Source organism: Cladophialophora immunda (genome assembly GCF_000835495.1).
Source record: "Cladophialophora immunda strain CBS 83496 unplaced genomic scaffold supercont1.2, whole genome shotgun sequence".
Taxonomy (NCBI): domain Eukaryota; kingdom Fungi; phylum Ascomycota; class Eurotiomycetes; order Chaetothyriales; family Herpotrichiellaceae; genus Cladophialophora; species Cladophialophora immunda.
This window is the reverse complement of record NW_015622542.1, coordinates 3,626,884-3,646,923: the sequence shown is the minus strand read 5'-3', so window position 1 is coordinate 3,646,923 and position 20,040 is coordinate 3,626,884. Positions and strand designations below refer to the sequence as shown.

General features: G+C 54.0%; 8 protein-coding genes across 8 annotated transcripts; 4 read left to right on the top strand and 4 right to left on the bottom strand.

Moving 5' to 3' along the window:
* Nucleotides 1–630: 630 nt before the first annotated feature.
* On the top strand, nt 631–2,252 carry PV07_03559 (uncharacterized protein; the record flags this gene model as incomplete). Its single annotated transcript, XM_016390287.1, has 4 exons — nt 631–639; nt 707–1,915; nt 1,966–2,104; nt 2,161–2,252. 4 exons carry the CDS (start codon nt 631–633, stop codon nt 2,250–2,252), a joined length of 1,449 nt encoding a protein of 482 aa, XP_016252189.1.
* A 1,254-nt stretch (nt 2,253–3,506) lies between these two features.
* Nucleotides 3,507–4,088, bottom strand: PV07_03558 (uncharacterized protein; the record flags this gene model as incomplete). The annotated part of the gene is made up of 1 exon (XM_016390286.1): nt 3,507–4,088. One exon carries the CDS (start codon nt 4,086–4,088, stop codon nt 3,507–3,509), a length of 582 nt encoding a protein of 193 aa, XP_016252188.1.
* Nucleotides 4,089–5,022: 934 nt separating this feature from the next.
* PV07_03557 (uncharacterized protein) lies at nt 5,023–6,091 on the bottom strand (the record flags this gene model as incomplete). Its single annotated transcript, XM_016390285.1, has 3 exons — nt 5,023–5,405; nt 5,512–5,611; nt 5,777–6,091. The coding sequence occupies 3 exons, from the start codon at nt 6,089–6,091 to the stop codon at nt 5,023–5,025; spliced, it is 798 nt and encodes a 265-aa protein (XP_016252187.1).
* A 437-nt stretch (nt 6,092–6,528) lies between these two features.
* On the top strand, nt 6,529–8,388 carry PV07_03556 (uncharacterized protein; the record flags this gene model as incomplete). The annotated part of the gene is made up of 1 exon (XM_016390284.1): nt 6,529–8,388. A coding segment is annotated over one exon (1,721 nt), but the record flags the coding sequence as incomplete, so codon positions are not given.
* PV07_03555 (uncharacterized protein) lies at nt 7,095–9,256 on the bottom strand. The gene is made up of 2 exons (XM_016390283.1): nt 9,088–9,256; nt 7,095–9,016 (listed from the first exon to the last, which is right to left on the bottom strand). The coding sequence occupies exons 1-2, from the start codon at nt 9,152–9,154 to the stop codon at nt 8,382–8,384; spliced, it is 702 nt and encodes a 233-aa protein (XP_016252185.1). The 5' UTR covers nt 9,155–9,256; the 3' UTR covers nt 7,095–8,381.
* Nucleotides 9,253–11,752, bottom strand: PV07_03554 (uncharacterized protein). The gene has a single exon (XM_016390282.1). The coding sequence runs from the start codon at nt 11,694–11,696 to the stop codon at nt 9,414–9,416; it is 2,283 nt and encodes a 760-aa protein (XP_016252184.1). The 5' UTR covers nt 11,697–11,752; the 3' UTR covers nt 9,253–9,413.
* Nucleotides 11,753–13,240: 1,488 nt separating this feature from the next.
* Nucleotides 13,241–16,434, top strand: PV07_03553 (uncharacterized protein). The gene has a single exon (XM_016390281.1). The coding sequence runs from the start codon at nt 13,531–13,533 to the stop codon at nt 15,724–15,726; it is 2,196 nt and encodes a 731-aa protein (XP_016252183.1). The 5' UTR covers nt 13,241–13,530; the 3' UTR covers nt 15,727–16,434.
* A 141-nt stretch (nt 16,435–16,575) lies between these two features.
* On the top strand, nt 16,576–19,834 carry PV07_03552 (uncharacterized protein). The gene is made up of 2 exons (XM_016390280.1): nt 16,576–17,386; nt 17,435–19,834. Exons 1-2 carry the CDS (start codon nt 17,180–17,182, stop codon nt 19,586–19,588), a joined length of 2,361 nt encoding a protein of 786 aa, XP_016252182.1. The 5' UTR covers nt 16,576–17,179; the 3' UTR covers nt 19,589–19,834.
* The last annotated feature ends 206 nt before the right edge of the window (nt 19,835–20,040 follow it).

Genomic DNA, 20,040 nt, shown 5'->3' with positions numbered 1-20,040 from the left:
CTGGCGCCAAGCAACAACAACAGCAGCTCCACCGGCGGTCCTCCGAAGCACCTCTGCCACCTCTAACCTCCATCCATCAGCTTGTGCCTACTACTACTTGTACCTGTACTTGTGCCTGTACCACTACCACCACGACACGCCTCCACCACCCCCTTCTACCTCTCATGTTGTCCTTCGAGAACTCCTCTTCTGTCTTCGGAGCCGTCTCTTATTTGTCTCTGAATTATCTCTGACGCCCGTCTTCCTTCAGCTTCGACTGAGCCTCACGTCGTCCGCGTGCCGCTTTGGATTTGCTTGCAAAGACAACAACGCGCCTCAACCCCCTCGTAACCACCGGCACACCATATTGGGACCAGAATTCCATTGAGAACGCGATACCTTTGCAAATTCGGACGCACGCTTCAGATCAAGCTGCACAGCTTTTCGTCGTCGAGATTGCAACTCGTCCAGACACGTCGGAAAAGCTCGTGCGTCATTCCCCAATCATATTGGATTCCTCGCACGCATCGTTTGCTAATCCTGTCTAGAACTCAGATCTCTCGCAGTGCCTCGACACTTCAGCTTCCTCTTCGTTACTCGTGACCTTTATCGTCGTCTCTGCCCTCGCCATCACGGCGTCAACCAAACAAGATGCCTGTCGTGAGTCCTGCTTTATGATACATTATCATCCACGCGTCTCGATCAATCTCCGCTAATCTCTCAGCAGGCTCGTACTCGGCAACGAGTAGTCAATAACGAAAACGATGAAAACTCGGTGGCACAGACTACCCGTCTGACTCGAGCAAAGGCCGCCGGTCTGGCCAGCAACGAAGACACCACCTCCGCCGCGAAGAAGCCTCTGCAAACCAAGAAATCCACAGGGGGAACACTGAACGGAGCCACGAGACGTCGTGCGCTGGGGGATGTGACCAATGCCGCGAAAGGTGTAGAAGTGGTTCTGGACGGGAAAAAGGCAACGGCAACCAAGGTGGGACTGCAGTCAAAGGTCGCTCAACCAGCCGCCGGAGGCGTCCAGAAACTCTCGCGAACAAACTCCTCAAGGGCCGCCCTCGGTGTCAAAGACAACAATGTCAAACCCAAGGTTTCTTCGGCGGAAATCAAGAAACCTGGAAGTGGCTCGGGTGTCCTCGGAACCACTGGCAAGAGACGAACGCAAGCTTCCACGTCGACCGCGCCTTCGTCGAAAGATGTCACCCCTGACATCGACGAACCTCCTCGCAAGAAATCCTGCACAGAAGAAGCTGTCGAAGAAGCCCAGGCCCAGGCCGAGGATATTTCTGACATTGTTGCTGATCTGGATGCGGAAGACTTGGACGACCCGTCTATGTGCGCCGAATACGTCCGCGAGATCTTCGAATATTACTTCGCTCTCGAAAATACCACGCAGCCTAACCCGAACTACATGGATCATCAAGACGATCTCGAATGGAAGATGAGAGGCATCCTCGTCGACTGGTTGATCGAGGTGCACACCCGCTTTAGGCTTCTGCCCGAAACGTTGTTCTTGGCCGTCAACATTGTCGACCGCTTTCTCTCACAGAAGGTTGTCCCGCTCGACAAGCTCCAGCTCGTGGGGATCACTGCCATGTTCATCGCCTCCAAATATGAGGAAGTCCTTTCGCCTCACGTTGGCAACTTCGTTCACGTCGCAGACGATGGCTTCACAATTGAGGAGGTTCTGAGTGCTGAGAGGTACACCCTGTCGACACTCAAGTACGATCTTAGCTATCCTAACCCCATGAACTTCCTGAGACGAATCTCGAAGGCCGATAACTATGACATTCAGACTCGCACACTGGGGAAGTATTTGATGGAGATCAGTCTGGTGGACCACCGATTCTTGGAATACAAGCAGAGCCATATCGCGGCTGCCGCCATGTATCTTGCTCGCATGATACTCGAGCGTGGTGGATGGGTACGTGCTCCAACATTGTCCACTCTGAATCTCTTCCTAATCATTGACAGGACGCGACATTGACCAAGTTCGCTGGCTACAACGAGGAGGAGATCCTGCCGGTCTTCGATCTGATGATCAGCTATCTGGAAGCCCCTGTCGCACATGAAGCGCTGTTCAAGAAGTATGCGTCCAAGAAGTTCCTCAAGGGTAAGTCCAAGTCCCCAGTGCAAGTTCTCGTCGACCCAAGGCTAACATGACACAAGCATCAATCTTGGCCAGGAAATGGGCTAAGGACTATGGTGCAAGTCGCAGAAACGGTGGCTTGACACTCAACGATGCCAAGGTTGCACAATAGCTTGTCAACTTGCCATCAATGGACCTGCTTGCTTGAATATCAGGCAAGCTCCTTTCGGCTTGATCTCTCTGGGAAGTCGTACACGACGAATTTTCGGGCAGCCCTTGTCAAAGGGTCATGCATTCATGTCTCCATCAACACGACGATTGAAAACGATATCGGCACATAGACTAGCATTCAGCATCATTACCATCATATCGATACAGCCACAAACATCTCCAACCACAGCACCCTCCAGTCACAGCGAAGTCTCACCGGCGTACCTGGCATTGGGCAGTGAGATCTGGTTTCTCGCCCAAGGACCTGGGGAAGTAATCTCCGTTGGCGCATCTTTCCAGCTTTTGTTGTGACACACTGCAAGGGCGTTCGACTTGTGGATAGGTTTGCCTTATGGATGGGAGCTTGATTGACGGGCGAAAACGGGCGAACATGGCGTTTATTGCTTATTGAAAACGGGAACCTACAAAGTTGCGATTTGTCTCTTGCGTGCAGTGAGTTGTTTGACTTGAATTCCCATGCATCAGGCAAGACCGGGAGGATTGCGACCGTGAGAAAGGGGCTGGATATGAAACGAGGTGAAAAATGGGTTGAGCTCTTTGGATTATCGAGCGGCAGCGGCGGTGTGTTCTTTATCCATGCCGGTATCTCATGGTCTATGGTTCAGGGTCCTAGATGGGTCGTGCCGACATGGCTATCGCAATTGCAACAGTCTTTGCATTGACATGATTCCCGGTTGATCGTTGAGTCCCTCGCCAATCTCGACTGTACATGAGATTTTCCTTTGTTGTCTCCTTTGATCCATGGTTTAATACTCTAACTCTATTTTGGTGATTGCGACAGATTCATTGCTGGGGTGCTATTAAAGCTGGTCGGATACAAGGTGTATGGTGTATGGTGTGTGGTGTATGGTGTGTGGTGTATGGTGTATTGATTGGGCCATTGCTATCTGCGACCCCATTTCGAATTGTACAGCGATACACCGAGGCAAGGCACGGCTAGAACGCCTCTCTCTCTGGACAGAACCATTCCTTGCCCCTTCCCTTATTTTCGTTCCCTGCTTCCTTTTGTATGGTGCTTTGCTAGCTAGCTATCAATTTGATGAATTAATCAGTCCGACCGAGTCCTGGAGGAGTTGTCTGTCCCTCCATCTGTGGGTCTTTTCACAGGTCGTGGTCGCCATCATGGCCACGTGGCGCTCGACGAGGCCGGGCCACCGTCTCCGTGCGAAACGTCCCGGTTTGAATCTGATCCTTCTCACTCAGTCTGGGTCCAGATCCGCCGCGCTGGGGTCTCGCCGTGGAGCTCTGGGCAGTCGGCGGCTCGTGCCAGGTCGGCGTGGAACTGGGCGAGAGCGAGGGTACGGTAGTCGCCTGGCGCCGGGGGAGATTGATCATCTTGACCATGACCATGATCTCGATTCCGGTCCTGGTCCTTCGTTTGGGTCTCGGTATGGGTTTGGTCTTCCGTTTGCTTTTGCCTGTGAGGCGTACTAGCACGGCTACCGGCAGGTCGGGGTGAAGACGACGCCGTCGCGGGGGAGGGGACTGAAGGTGATGATGGAGAGGCGGGAGTTTGGGTCGAGACACAGACCAGAGCCGGTTGGTGCGCAAGAGGACGGACCGACACCTGGATCTGGATCTGGACCTGCACTTGAGCCTCGGGTCTTGCCTCTGAGGACATCTCCGACTTGTTCGTCGAGGCCGGACGCTCCTGTCGGTGCTGCTGTCGACGGTGGTGATGCTCTGGGACCCGAATCCGCTGCTCTTGTGGTGGCTCGATTGCGACGTGGATGGTCAGTCGTGGGTCGCGTTCCGGGCAACGCACTCTTTCCTCCATGCTCATCATGTGCAGGAGAAGAAGCAGAAGAGGAACAATAACGATCGGGAGACTGTGAATTAGGTGTGCTAGCCTGACTCTTGGGGTATCTTGGTGTCGAGCTTGTGAAATCGAGACTGGGGGACAGTGTTGGCACATGGAGAGCCATTCTATTTAACGATGGGCGGAGGAGAGGCAGGGTGATCTTTGGTTCGTGGTTGTCTTTGTTGTTTGTTTGCAAAGCCAAACAGCTTGATCGCCAGGCGTTGCGATCAAGGAGCAGCTCTTTTCCTGTGAAATCAGAAGGCAAGCAGACAACAGGTGAGGATGTCGCCGGCGGACTCCGTTTGTACGCAGAGCATCAGGGCCCCAATCTTGCAGGAGGCAACGGTCTCGAGAAAGAGCTGTGGTATGCTAGTTCAGGGCTCCCGTCCCGGGAGAGTGATTTGATCTCGTTGGTTGAGGCGAGTGATAAGCCCGGGCGGATATGGTATATGGTGACTCGATTCTGTGGTATTGGGTTAGGAGAATCCCTTGGATCGAGGGCGGGCCAGCGAGGATATGAAGACGTGCCGACAGATTTCGAGATGGGAATTGAGGGCATTGGCTGTGTTTTGGAACGACTAATCTGAGATCTGATTACGAACACGCAGTTTGCGGTCAATGCTGCCTGCTGACGGTTGTAACGTGGAGGCTTCGCCAGTGTTCGTCATTATGTTTGCTGAAGCTGTTCCAGTTCATGCCCTCGCTATAAATCTAGAGCTTTCTCCACAAGCGATATTCGTACCGTAATACCTCTAGCGATGATCTCGATCGACCAGCACGTTGTGGTTGGTGAGCGAGGGTATCGGTTGAGGTGGTCCAGCCGAGCTGCCAGTCCAGCCGGGAGTCCAAGGCTGGAGATCAAAGGGGCCATCATCGCGACAAAGGCAGAGTTGGCCCCGAACAGATCTCCTCAGACCTTCCAAGCCAGACGTCTGCCATTTCCATCTCCACCGTCGCCTCCTGCTTGGCTGCCTGCAACGGCTGAACTCCTCGTGCCGGTCACCGTCTCTGCGGTCGCCCGTCCTTCTTCCCTCCCGAAGCTCTTCTCCCACTCCTCTCTGATCGCCGCCCTCATATCCTCCACCAACACTGCGGCATCATCGTAGTCGAGGTCCTCGCGCATACCTCTTCCAAACAGAATGGCTGCCGCTTGACGGCCCGAAGGCTGACGGTTTGGTGCGTATTTCCGCGCCGACGATGTTGGGGTGCTAGCTTGGGGATGGGTGTAGTTCAGAGGGGGCCGGGGGACAATGTGGAAATGCACGTGCGGCACAACTTGAGCAGCGCCGGGGCCTAGAAGAGGAAGATGGCAATGCTCAGTTTTGGGGATGGAGAGTGGTTTGAGAGGCAGAGAAACAGGGTAAGACGGTCAGGGAGCGCATTTTTGCAAATGGCTTACCATTGTTTTGCACCACATTATAGTCGGCATCCTGATGCGGAATATCTGGAAGAACAGCCTTGATGACAGACCGCGCAAGAAGAGGCAGGACTCTCCCGATCTGTGTGTATGAATGTGACCTTAGTCAATGAAGCCTTCGTGGGAGGGTTGGAAGGCAAGACTATCCCAGTGACTGAAATGTAGCCCGAAAGAAACTTTATGCGATCCGTAGCCCAGACGATGGACATGAACAGCTGGGGACCGATCTGACGGTGGCCAAACATACCTCTGCGCCCTCGCTGGGACTCAAATCCCCGACTTTAACGCGGTGCTTCCGGGGTGCAACCAACACATGCCCTCTCGTCAAGGGCATGATATCCAAAAAGGCAATGACGTGCTCGCTCGAATAGAGCACGAAGGACGGCGGGTCGAGCTGCTCTGGGTCGAGTGCTTTTGCCATCGTCTCTGACGAGGACAGAGGAGACGTCGTGGAGTACGTGCTTCCGATGGCGCAGAAGGGGCAGGAAGACGAGAAGTCCCGGTCCGATTGGGACGAAGGGTGGGATCTCGATTCGTGGATGAGGCGGGGGACGTCGGACATTTTGACAGGATTCCAGAGGGGAATAGAGGTGAACTGGCGCTATAGAGAGGGCAAGGGAAATCTATAAGGGAGGTGGTGTATAGTCTATAGCATGCACACACAAAACAAATTGCAAGGATGGAAATATAGGAGGTGGATGGGAGCGGAGTGGCTACATTTATTTATGTAGAGATGCTCAAGGCTGATATACGCCAAGAAGGGAAATATCACAAGTTGTCGCCCGAGGTTGAGTCGGAGGGTCGTCTGACAGAATGTTTACGGCTAGACTAGCAGACGTCAAAGATTGTTACACGACACGCTATCGACAAATCTTTTCACCCAGTAACCATTTAAATGACAGCGGGATTTTTTTCAGTCAGACGACCGACTTGCGAGATGACTCGAAATCCACAGTTGGATGGAGTTTTGGCCAAATTCTGCCTCGTCGGTTTTCAACCCAATGAACAACTGGAATTCGTCTCTGCCTACCTTACTTTGCCTCGATCAAAGGCTCTTTCACAGGTCAGCCTCAGCCGGTTCTGGTCAAGGGCCCCAAGGCAGAATCATCCGGCCACCTGTCCATGGCGACGTCCACCATCCTCTGGACCTGATCATGGAATATCTCATTCGGTTCGTCCAAACGCACGAAAGTTTCCGACGGCCTGAGATCGAGGCACTTTCGACGCTTGCCCGATTACCTTGTGAGATTGTATCCTATGCCGAGACTTCACCGCTCTGTGTTGTGAGGTTTCCTGGCCTCGAGACGCAACATGGGGAAGAAGATGACGGCCCTGCGGTGGATGAGGGCTCTTTCGAGAGACTCGAGGCAAGGATAAAGGACTTTGAAAGCCGGTCCATCCTGTCAAAGTCCATCTACGAGATATGGGGCCAGGGGCGAGATTACGATGAACTTCACGCGGATGTGAAACGAAGAAGTCGCCACCTCTGGGACCGGTTTCGCCATCTGTCGTTCAAGTTCTCGGTGGACTGTTACTGTAGCACGAGGGACATTGACCAACAGAGACAAATCATCAACTCATTTCGATACCTTGATCTCAAGGGCAAGATCAAGATGAAGCATCCGGAAGTGGAGTTCGCCGTCCTGGAAGAGTGGCTGCCTTTGAATCCACGGAGCGAAACCCAGGAAAACGCGTCACGCCCTGATGCTGCCGTCGACAAAATAGCAGGCACGAGCCTGAGAAGAGTGTTCCTCGCCCGCAAGATTGGCGATTCATGTCGTGGGCTAAGGGAGAAGCATGATCTCAAGAAGCGGCCATACATATCGACAACCTCGATGGACGCAGAGCTGGCGCTTCTGACGGCAAACATGGCCCTGGCAAGCCCCGGCAAGCTTTTCCTGGACCCCTTTGTGGGCACGGGAGGCTTCATGGTTGCCGCCGCGGAGCTAGGAGCTGTCGCTCTAGGATCAGACATCGATGGCCGCAGTTTTCGTGGGAAAGGTCTCGGTCTGGATCACGGGGTCGGGGCGAACTTTGAGAAGTATGGTTTAACGCATTTGTTCGGGGACTGTCTGACTTCTGACTTGACAAACACACCGTTTCGCTGTGCTACCACCGCGCTCAAGTCGAGTGATGGTCGGTGGCTGGATGGGATTGTTTGTGACCCTCCGTATGGCGTGCGTGAAGGGCTCAAGGTGCTTGGAACGAAGTTGAGACAAAGTCGTGTCGAGGCAGCCGATGTTAACGGCGAGGGATCCGATCGCTCTGAGAGTTCCAACCCGCTGACAGAAATTTTGATCAACGGCGTCCCGGCGCATACGCTGCCTGGATACATCCCGCCAAAGAAGCCCTATTCCTTCGCGCGCATGCTCGACGATATCCTTGACTTCGCCGCCAGAACACTGGTTGATGGGGGGCGGGTTGCGTTCTGGATGCCGAGCGCGAACGAGAACGAACTTGGCGAGGAAGAAGCCACCACCATACCGACACACCGGCATCTCCAACTGAAACACGAGTGTATCCAGAGATTCAACAAGTGGAGTCGAAGATTGCTGGTGTATGAGAGAATGCCTTGGACCCTCGATTCAGAGGTACACGTTGACGGGTCTGCAAATCGAGAGGGAATCTCGACAGCCAGCGCTGGTCGCACAGCCGACGAGCTGAATCCTTTCCGTAGAAGGTATTTTCAGTCCTTTGGGGCAGACAGAAATGGAAGCTAGCATTCGCCAGCTTTTGTATCCTTGGGACCATCATAGCGTTCGTTCATAATCCTCCAATTGTCCCCACTCCTGAGAAGTCAAAGGGCGACGATAAGACACCAATCGCCTTCCCCTTCCAATGCAAGAGATGGCTCAGCCATCCACCTTGAGCTTCTCCACGGCGGAAACAGCGTCCTCTCCGTCAATGTCCTCCTCGTCACCCTTCCCAGCCAGACCCCTCTCCCACAGCTGCTTCCCGGTCAATCTCTTCTCCTCGACCTTGCCGCCCTTCTTCTTCCTGTCCTCGGCCTCCTCCTCCTCCCTCGCCCGGCGCTCCTTCTCCTCCATCTCCTTGCGAAACCTGTCCCGCCACTCCAGGAACCTCTCCCTGTTGACCAGGGTGCCGTGGAACTTGCGGTTCTCCGCCTCTTCCTTCTGCCGGATTTCGATCTCCCTGACTTCTTCGGCCTGCCGTATCCGGTCCGAGATCAACACCTCCGCGGCTTCCTTCAGGGTGGTGACCAGTGTAAACACCATGGCCATGCCCAGCGAGTCCTCTACCGTGGGCTGCAGGGCGTCGAGGAGTTGTGCCTTGTCCTCGGCGACGTCGAGTTGCGGATGTTTGGGCGCATTGGGAGGGGCCGTAATGTCTAGATGAGGACCAACGTCCGGGTAGGCTTCTGGGTAGGTGACGTTGAGCAGCAGGACTGGCGGGTCCGGTTCTTCGCCGTGTCCCTCGCTGGGGAGATCGAGTGTGATGGATATCCGGTACGACGAATCTGAGAGGTCTAGCATAAAAGCCGGGGTGTCAGGGTTACTCAGTCCACAATATCTTTCCTGTCAATTGGAGTGTACAAACCTGTGATCTCGTCCGGGAAAATCGACTCGAGGACTTCTCGCTCCTCCTTCTGCTCTTCTATACCCATGTTGGAAAGAAAATCCGACGCGGACTGCCCGAACGCAAATCAAGTCGAACAGCTAGGGGTCTGTACGCCACATCAATGCAAAGCAAATGTGGTCGATTATTGTCTGTGAGGAGTTGAAGTGACTTTGATTAGCCGAACATAACCCGGCTGCCATCTTTGCCGTGGGGTGCAATAACTAGTGGTACTCGATAGGATGCTTGGTATATTGATGACAGCCAACGGGCACCATGAGCACCACGCATTCTCGCAAGAGCACAAACTACAACTTGAGTGCCCCTCCTGCTAATAGACCGCCAGGAAGACCTCCCTTGTTACCTTTCTTCCCGCCTAGATCCTGCAATTCCCCTTTCTTTCCCACAACCTTGACGTTGCCTTTGCGAAGCTCAGACAGGATATCCGCCTTCTCTTGCTCTCTGGTTTTGGCTTTGGACTTCCTGGCATCGTCGCCTCTACCTCGCGCACTCGTAGCTACACCTGAAGTCGATGCATTTCCGTGTGTCTTCTTCATCCGCTCTTTCTCCCTCCTCCTTCTGCGCAATTTCTCTTCTCGGGTCATTTCTTCTTTGCTTACACTTGCGCCGCTCTTGCGAACAACCAAGCTACCCCTGTTCCTTGTCTCTTCACCAGGCCGATACACCTCCTGAGGTGCAAGCATGCTCTCCTCGGCATTGACACCCATTCCAACAGGCCTTGCATCTTCCATGCTGATCGTGGGCTTGTCTTCAACTGCTTTGATCTCGACTTGCACTCGTTTGGGCTTGAAATGTAAATTGCTCAGTAGATCCAATTGACTCGACACCTCTTTCCACAGCCTTGAGATCTCTTCGTGCTGTTTCTTTGTCGCCGCGGATCTCTTGTCAACGTAGCCTGGATCTGTAGCACGAAGATGGTCCTGCTCATAAAGTTCTGCGAGGCCAGACTGGGGCTTCGTGTCATCAACTTCCACCCGGCCTCTGCGGGTTTCGTTCGCGGCGCCCAAACTATCGGGGTGCCGGCGAACAACCTCGTCAAACTCTCGAGCCAAGATGCGTCGTTTGATCAGCTGTTCGATGTCTTCGGAAACCTCGGCGGTGACCACGGGCACAGGCTTGCCAACTCGCTCGAACTCCAAGTCTTCTTCGATCAGGGAGTTAAGGGGCCGATCTGCAGCGCGTGCCTCGCCAGAGAGGGTCCAGTCTCTCTTGGCCACGTTGGCTGCCTCAAGACGGCGGATTTCAGCTGCAATGGCGGCTCGCTGCTTCTCATGCGTTGACAAGTTCTGGTTTGACCTCTTGACGCCCTCCATATCACTTCCAGATTCCAAGTCAGAGTCTTCCTCCTCCGACTCGAGTAAGTCACGTCGAACATCGGAAATCGCTCGCTGCATGTCGCTCTCGAAGTCTTGAGTGGGCGCTTGGGGTCGGGTGCTCGGTTGAGTCTTCGGTAGTGCTCGCATCCGCGTTGTCTTGGACAGTTTCTTGGGCGGAGGGGCGAAAAAGTCGGCGTAGCGAATCTCATTGGTGTTTTGCAGGCCGTCGACACCATCATTGAGAACTTCCTCGTCCTGGCTCATCATATCGTCGTCGGTATCTTCTGCGTTGAGGTCGGCGTCTCCAAATGTTGGGCCATCTTCTTCATCTGATTGTTCTCCAACATCCGAAAGGCCATTCCCTTTCTTGTCTTGGCTGGCGGAAGTCGCCTTCGGCTTATGGAAAGGCATGGTCAAGGGATCTGCATCCCAATCGATCTCATCCTCATCGCTAGGGTTGTCGTCTTCGCCAAGCGCATCCTGCTGCTCGAGAAATTGGGTCTGCTTGTTGAAGTCGTCGATGGAGAAGAAGCCATCGTTGAGGCCATTGGGGTCTGGCACATATGTTCCAGGATCCCGTTGGTCGGCCTCGGACGTAGAATCTTCCGCCTCGACGCCCTCAAAATCTTCGAGACCATCAAATTCTTCTGCACCATCCTCTTCATCGAGGTACTCGTCCTCTAGCACCTCATCCTGCACGTCATCGTCGGCTGAAATCTCATCCTCATCCTCTGACCCATCCAATGCCTCGACTTCATCAGAGTCATTGCCATTGGTGGCACTCTGCTCCTGGAAGTCTGGCTGCACTCCAGTTCTGTGGGCAGCGATGTCTCTCTCTGTCTCTTTGCAAGAGGCATCCAAGATCCTTCTCGTTTGCTCCCATATCTGCTTTACCCCCAGGCCATCTGTGTAGACTTGACGCAACTGCAGAACTTCCTCTTCTCGCTCAACATCACTCCGCTTTCTCTTTTTCCTGTTGCCGTCTCGCCTCAACTTCTGCGCAGCTGCGACATTGACAGCCAAAGGGTCGAGGATCGATTTCACATAGGCCAAGACCTCGGAGTGGAGAGAGGACGAAGGTTGTAGAAAGGCTTGGGTGGAAGTCGATAGCGTGGTGACAAGCCCGCCAGAGTCGGCCATCGTGTTGTCTATCGCAGCGGTAACATCAGCCACTACATGCGCGCAAGGCTGCAAGATGGTAAAGGCACTCCGCACACTTGGGATGCCGCTTCTGAATGCTGTGGGTTTTGCCATCAACCGATGGAACACTTGATAATTTTTTTTTTCCCCCTCCTAGGCGGCGAGTGCTGCAAAAGGCAAAGGGTCAAATTGGTTTTTAGGTTTAGGTGCAGCTCGTTGGTGGTACAAAATCCTGGGCAGAGAGAAATGGGTGGGGAAGTCTGGCCACAGGCCTGAAAAATTTGTGAAGCGGAGTGCGAGTGGAGGTGCTGAGCATCCCCTGCAGGGCAAAGGTTTTAATTATTGATTTGTTTGTAGGCATGCCACTCGGGCGACCAGCGGGGCTGGTGTGGCCTGCTTGGGCGAGTCGTGGCAAGGACGTCACTGGGCCTACAAGGGGAGGGTTCTGTAGGTAAGCATCCCTGCAGCTCTGGTAGTGCCCCCGAGGCCGTCTGCAGCTCATCTTTAGCGGCGGCATGACAGGACATTTACCTGTTGCGGGTTTAGCACGGACTACTCCGTAAGAGTTGCTGCTGAAGAAATCGCAGGCTGTGGATAAAGTTTCAGTTATCATTGTTCCCAGCCACCTGGGCCCTTGGGACAACGCGCAGGCACTCTTTTCGTAGTAGTCCATCTCGGCTCTCGGTCATTGATAGGGCGCAGGTCACAGAGATGTTTCTTTGGCTCTTGACTCACTCCAGGCGATACATTGAGCAGCACAATGGCGAGTGAAGTCAGTGCGGAGGAGGGGAGAAGGGATGGGGGCGGCATGGGTTTCTGCAAATCTCAATACTTTCACATGGGTGTGAATCATAGTGTGGCTGGGTCCCATCGAGCCGTGGATGTCGCATCGAAAGAATTTTCTCTCCAATCCCAATTTACCCGCTTACAAGGTAGATACTTGCTTAGTGCAAGTTGTTCCAGTGCAATAAGGAAAGAGAGAAAGAGAGAAAACCAATGACAAAGCCAATCGAGGGCACAGATGTAAAGCAACCGTTAAGGATGAGGGGCAAGAGGCAATACGAGGTACAGCACCAGAGTCCGACTGACCCCCGGCTGCGGTTGCTGCTGGGTGTCATGCAAGGTTTCTCACCTGGTCTCGGGTGGCTGCTCGTGCGGCACCGTACGGGCATGGATAGTTTCCAAGGTTCTCGAGTGTCCAAGTGAAATCGCCCGCCAAGTGCCCGATGGATACGGAGATGGAGATGGAGATAGACGAAGCCGGAACATGCCCAGCCCAGGGAAGCATTGAATGTATGGTACTGAGATAGGTCCTATTATGGTTTTTCCACCGAAGGCAAGCTCGCACTCTCCGCCAGCACGAGTTGCACGGTAGTTCGAGTAGAGACGAAACTCTATCTCGGTGCTGGTGGTGCTTGTCTCCAGAATCTGGCGGTGTTCGTTTTGCGAACTGATGCTCATTGCTCCAGGACCAGAGCCCACCATGGTCAGGATCCACGGGCCCCTGCAACTGTTGTTATAATGGTGGAGCTGCCGGCGGCGGGGCGGAACCCGAATCCCATGTCAGCCAACTCTCCTACCGCCCAGCTCGCCAGGTATCAATCAGTGTTGGAGAGCTAAGCCACTCTCTGCTACCTCTACTACCACTACCAAGGTATCCATTACGCTCGATAATAATTGGCCTTGCTCGCTTTTGCTCGTGCTAAAACATTTCTCTTTCCACTTTCTTCCCATTGGTAGCCCCCCACCCCAATCCATAGCCCTGTCTGGTCTCCTTCTCACCTCCATCCTACCATGAAACAATCAGCTCTGCTCATTTGAAAGGGGAAAATATATGTGCTCCGACCGCCGCCTCGGGCGATTCCAGCAGCCACGCACGCACATCATCGTGACCTTCGAGGTCGAACAGAGCTCCCCCTCGCCCTAACCTTGAGCGGCGGCAGCCACGATGAAGTTCGGCGACAACTTCTATCAGAGGTCGGTCCCCGAATGGGCTCCATACAACTTCAACTACAATGGCATGAAGCAGCTCATCAAACAACGGACGTCCGCCAATCTGACCGGCCCTGTTGAAATCCCCGTGCAAGGCAGAAGTCGATGGGAAGAAACAGACAAGGTCTTGCTGGATTACTTGCGAGACCAGTATGACAACGTCACGCTGTTCCTGCGGATGAAGCGGGGAGAAATTGACCGCAGACTCAGCTCGCTCAAGAAGCAGATCTCAATCCTCCGGACATTTGCCGACGAGAGGGCTCTGGAAGTCAATGCTGTCGCTGGTGTTCGGGGTCGCAAGTATCGAAGACTCACCCAGGAATGCGAAGAGCTCGGGGATCTTATTCAAAAGGTCGCCCGCTTCGCCTCTGCACAGAAGATCGCTTTCCGCAAAATCCTTAAGAAGTATACGAAATGGACAGGGTCAACCACATTGCAAACGCGCATGGATGTTGAGGTCTTCTCTTCCAACCAGCTGCAGACTGACTACTCGGATTATCTTCAAGAATTGGCCGAACAGACAGCCATACTGACCGAAAAACTGGCCACTTCAACGCTTCCAAGACATCACCAAGAATCACCACCCAGTCAACAGCAGAATAGAACTCCTGTATCCGCTCTGCGGTCTCCTATCGTCAAAATAAACAATGCCCTCAGCCAAGCCCCGTCGGCCTTTGATGCCGCCGTCATGACAGTCCCATATGGCGAGGCCGCCGGCAGTGCCTTCTATTGGATTCACCCAGACAACCTCGATGAGGCCCGTGCTCTCATCCAGAGACACATGAAGAAGGATGACTCCGCTGCTCCTACTCCGTCACGGAGGGACTCCGAGGGGTCACTGATACCACGGAGAAACACATCTTTCAGTGCCTCCAATAGTACTCTCACTTACATGGTCTTCCTTGACAATGCGCAGCGATTTGTCAAAGATCAAAGTTCTGTGAGACCCTCAAGGATCGCCGTGAGTGCGTATTGGACGTTCGACAAGGACGCCGCGGTGACGCTGGCCGGGCTCTCACCTAATTCTTCCGGGGAAAAGGCCCTTCTCCTCGACCGCGAAGACCTCGGTATTGCCTTGGATCGGGATTCGCGTCTGACAGGTGGTTCCAAAGAAACCACCACCGTTCAGCGATATCTCGTCGAGCACAGGGATGTCAAACCCTTGGCCGAAGTGCAAACCTACCGGACGCGTTACTCTGGTATGACCAACACGGCCGATGTCTCGAATTGGGCGACTCTCGACACCTCGATCACTTTTGGCGCTGTGGACATGCAGCACCTCGGGGAATTGCAACCATTGCCCCAAACCAGTCACACCTTCCCCCATGCTACCTTACACATCCGCTGGGAATTTGCACGGACACCGGCCGTAGTTCGCGCGCTGGACGACTCGCATTTGGCATACCGAGTTTACGATTTTACTCTCGAAGACATGGCTGTTCGCACCGTCCAGAAAGACCTCCCTCCGTCACCTTGGCAATCACTGCTGGAAAAGGACATTACCAAGCTGCCCCTTCCCACTATTGGTGAGGCCAGCCACTACTTCCGGCTCAAGACCACGAATCGACTCAGGGTCAGTGCAAATGATATGAGTGGAACGTCCTCGGGCCCATCCTCTAGTGAAGGCCGTGCAGACAGTCTCTTCTCTACCGCTACACATGGACAGTCCTCCATCACATCCAATGAAGCTCGAGCCACCGAGGCCGTCACTTCTCCTGCCGAGTTAAAATCTCCGTCCAGCAAAAAAGGACGGAAGCGAGCACGGATTGTGGTGCCTGAGCCGCGTCCGTCTCGAATGAGATACTGGAACGAGTTTGACGATGGCGACTCCGATGTCAATCCTCAGGAGTCTTACGCAATCTACGTTGATCCAAACGAGCCTCTTTTCCCCGGGATGTCCAAAGCGTGGGGAAGCCTGAAGTCGTGGTGGCCGCTGAAGTCTCTAACTGGAGGGAACAAGCCCGCAAGCGAGACAACGCCATTGCTGTATGATGAAGAGACTGCTTCCATCGAGTCATCCGACTCGGACTCGCTATTGATAGTGCACGAGGGGCAACTGCGCCGGAGTTTTGTTTGGGGGTTGATCGGCGGCTTGAGTGTCGCCTTTGTCATCGGCTTTGCTCTGGTCCTGTTTATATGTTTGCAAGAATGAAGGGTGTTCACGGCCAAGATGGGACGGGTCATTCTCATCGTGTTTCTGTGCGGCTTGAGCGGGGGCGTCGGATGGTTGTCGAGGGGCTTTGCGTCTAGCCTCCTTGCTCTGTTTGTTTTTTTGCCGCGGCCGTACATTTGCTTTCATAATGAAATACGTGCTATACACAACCTGCACTACGGACCTAAATCGTGCGTAAGAATACGCATTGAGGCCTCGCAAAGCCTTGATCGATGCCCTCAGCCAGGGTGGAATCGCCGATGGACCGGATTGACTTTGGGCTAGAGGGAACATGGTAAGAGAGGCAGTGAGAGGGCACGCGAGCACACTTCCCTGGACGAGTCCTTCACTGCTTCTTGCAGCATTGGTGGCATTCTTAGGCCGTGGGCCCCAAAGCTGGTGGGCTAGACACGGGTTTAACGCCGCGCTACCGAGCACCTACTTTCAACTACATGGACGGAACAAATTGCCAGGCTGCGGCGAAGCGACACTGTCACGAGCATCGACTCTCTTTCTCTGCCCTCAATGCCGGCTCCGCAGGGTGTTGCGAGGGGTCTGGACCAACATAATAGCTGGACAGTAACATAACACTAGGCATTCCTCCGTCAACCTTTGGCCCAACCGCGGAACATGCCGCAAGCTAATGCGGATGGTCGAGTAAGGAGGATTCTGACACTGGGTAGTTGAAGTATTGCTTCTGCCTTTGCCATCATCCTCGGGAAGGCGTTTTCTATCAGAATACCCCTCACGAGCGATGGCCAGATTCAACTAGTCTTATCCACAAGACAGTTTAGCCCACCGGCCCTACCTCAACTGTGCATCTGCATGCATTCGGGATCTGTGCGCTGCGTCATGACGGGTCACTGTGCTCTGCAGACTCTGATGCTCGCTTTCGCCAGAGAGCAAGCGAGGTGGATTCTGACAAACTAGTTGGCGATGCGACTCTTGGTAGTGTCGCTTCTGAAGACTTACCTGAGACACTGGAGTGTAAGGTAGAGACTGGCATGCAATGCAGTGCCTGTCAGGTATCCCCAGAGAGCATGCCCTCCCTCAGCCCTCTTGCCAGGCCTGTTGCGTCATCAACCTTCTGCAATGTTATCAACTTGAAACCCACCAAAATCGCAGGTTTGCCGGCGATTTCACGTGTCACTGTCATTTTGGCCCCAACCTCCCTTATCTTGACCGTGCCTTATCTTTTAAGCCACCAGAACCCTTTTTCCAGGGAGGCTCACCACCAGCACTGGAGCTTATCAGTGTTTGTCCGAATCTACACTTCTAAGTGGCCTCCCTTGAGATCTGATGGTTCCCCGGAGATGCAGATTTGAGCTTGGTATCTACCAGTCGCGGCGTCATAGCTCTCAATAGACCCCCGTAAAAGCTGTGACGTTGGTCAACATGTCGCCTTCGGCACGCTGGGGCTTTCTGCAGCTTCGATGCTGCTCCATCAACAGATATGGCGGCAGACGAGGAACAACCGGATGAAAGGACGCATCTCCTCCCTCGTGACAGGAGGCTCAACTCCCTTGCTGTAGAAGAAGCGGACGCTGCTTCGGTTGTCTCGTCCCACATCAGCAAAGAAGAGCAGGCGCTGGGCGACACCGCCGTGGGAGAACGGCTGCCCTACAACGATTATACGACGATTGACTGGCTCCATGACTTGGTAGGAGAATCTGGCTGCACTTGACTGACTCAAATTGACCCCCCACAGGTCAAAGACTCGTTCAGATACCGTTCCGTGCATAGTGGAAAGGGCATCCGAAATGGACTCATGGCGCTCCTTGACTCGTGTCAAGGCTGGATTGCAGCTGCAATTATTGGCACTTTAACGGCATGCGTTGCCTTCCTTGTGGACATGGCTGTTGCCACTGTCAGCGACTGGAAGACGGGATATTGCCAAAAGAATCCATTCGCGAGTAAAGACCTGTGCTGTACGTCGAAATCGCCATTAACGCCTCTCGCCGACAGCGGTGAGACCTGCTCGGACTGGAAGTACTGGACGGGGAATTATTGGCATGGGTTTGGAATCTACGTGGGCCTCGCTCTGCTTTTTGGAATCATCAGTGGGACAGTCACGTTGACCACGAAAAGAGCGCTTCCAGCAAGCGCCCCGGGCGCCGGAGACAGTGGACCAATGCAGAAAAACAGCGATCAAGCCAGTCGCGAAACCCTGAAGCCTACAGCGACTGGCAAGTCCATCTACATGGCCGCTGGGAGCGGCATCCCCGAGATCAAGACCATTCTATCCGGCTTTGTCATTCCGCACTTCCTGGACTTCAATGTTCTGGTCGTGAAGGCCGTCGGGTCAGTCTTCGCCGTGTCAACAGGCATGTGTTTGGGCAAGGAAGGCCCTTTCGTCCACATTTCCACCTGTGTTGCATACCTGGTGGGAATCCGATTCCACAAGTACAGAGGGAATGGTCGCAAGCTCCGCGAGCTTTTGGCTGCTGGTTGCTCGAGTGGTCTCTCGGTCGCATTCGGCGCGCCCATTGGTGGTGTGCTGTTCGCATATGAAGAAATCTCGACGTATTTCCCGCGGAAAGTGCTTTGGAGAGCCTTCATCTGCTCCCTGTTCGCGGCCATGACCCTCAAGGCTCTCAATCCGACAGGGACCGGCAAGCTTGTGCTCTTTGAGACCAACTACGGCACCACGTACCGACCCTATCATTATATTGTATTCGTGGTCTTGGGTGCCGCTGGGGGCGTCTTTGGAGGCGTCTTTTGCAAGGCCAATTTCTTGTGGTCTCGCAGCTTTCGGAAGTACACCATCATCAAGAACTATCCGGTCCTCGAGGTATTCTTGGTTGTTCTCGCCACAGCCCTTTTGCAATATCCCAACCCTCTGGCTCGAGAACCTGGCGACGTCATCATCAAGAATCTTCTGGTCGACTGCAACGCAAGCTCACGGACAGCCTACGTCTGTATGCAGGAGGGACACGATTCACCGTCGTCAAAGTACTTGGGCTGGCTCGCCTATGGAACGCTCATCAAGCTCGTCCTGACGATTATAACATTCGGTGTCAAAGTGCCATCGGGAATCATCATTCCCGCCCTTGATGGCGGAGCCTTCTTCGGCAGGCTTGTTGGGCAACTGCCTTTCTTGGCACATTCTATCTCCCCCGGCATTTTTGCCATGGTTGGTGCTGGTTCCTTTCTGGCTGGCGTTAGTCGAATGACTATTTCACTGGCGGTCATCATGTTCGAGTTGACGGGGGAACTAGAGTTCATCGTGCCAAATATGATCGGCATCATGGTTGCCAAATGGGTGGCAGATGCTCTGGAGGGCGAGGGCGTGTACGATCTGGCACAGACAGTCCTAGGGCATCCCTTCCTCGACCTGGATAGTGCCATGACGCTAGTCCGGCAGGATGCCCATCTTGCTGAGGAGCTGATTCCTCCTCCTCAGACTATGCGCGAGATCACGGTCGACGTCCCCGAAAGTGGCATTGTCCCCCGCGGTTTACTGACGGAGAAGATGCACCAGCTGCACCGTCGAGGCCTTATGGACGCTGGCCTTGTGCTTATCCAACGAGCTATGCTACAGGGCTATCTAGCGCAGGGAGAACTCGAATTTGGGTTGGAGACTCTGGGTGAGACGTTCCCCGCAGGCTGCGTTGTTCGTCTTCTGCCTCCGCTACCTACTGCACAAGTACCAATGGAGCACGAGGGGGAGCTTGATCTATCACCGTTCATCGACCGGACACCATTGACGATCTGTGCCAAAGCCCCGATGGAGTTTGTGGTGGAGATGTTCAGCAAGCTAGGCCTCAGGCATTTGTGCGTCACGGAAGAGGGGAGCGGACGGCTTGTGGGAGTGATCATCAAGAAGAGGTTGGTGGTTTGGCTGGAAGGTTTGAAGCATTGACGGGGCACGCGGAGGTTTAGAGGAGGGAAGTCTAACTTGATGTGACTTTTTCTCGTATGATGTTGGAGTAGCTCCTGCTTGGAGATGCAAGATATTTGCAGGACGTCACAACATACATCAGGGCATGACAAGAAGAGTATAGAGGGGTTGGTTTTAGTCCAGTCCTTTCCCCTAGGCGAGGTGGAAGACGTTGGCCGTTGGGGTCAGGTGAGGATCATGATAAGGAAAAATAGACGAATGATGTGCATGTCACCTCTGTCTCCCTCCGAGTATTACAACATGTGCCTATTGAACTTTGCCCAGTTAAAAGAGGGGGAGCCCGCCAGGCACAAAGAGGGGGTTTTTACAGGGATGGCGCCCTGGTTAAGCATCCAATAGCTTGTACCAGCAATGGCGGGGAATATGCCGCCTCCAGTGTTCGTCCACTGCCAATTTCTTCGCTTGCAACTGCC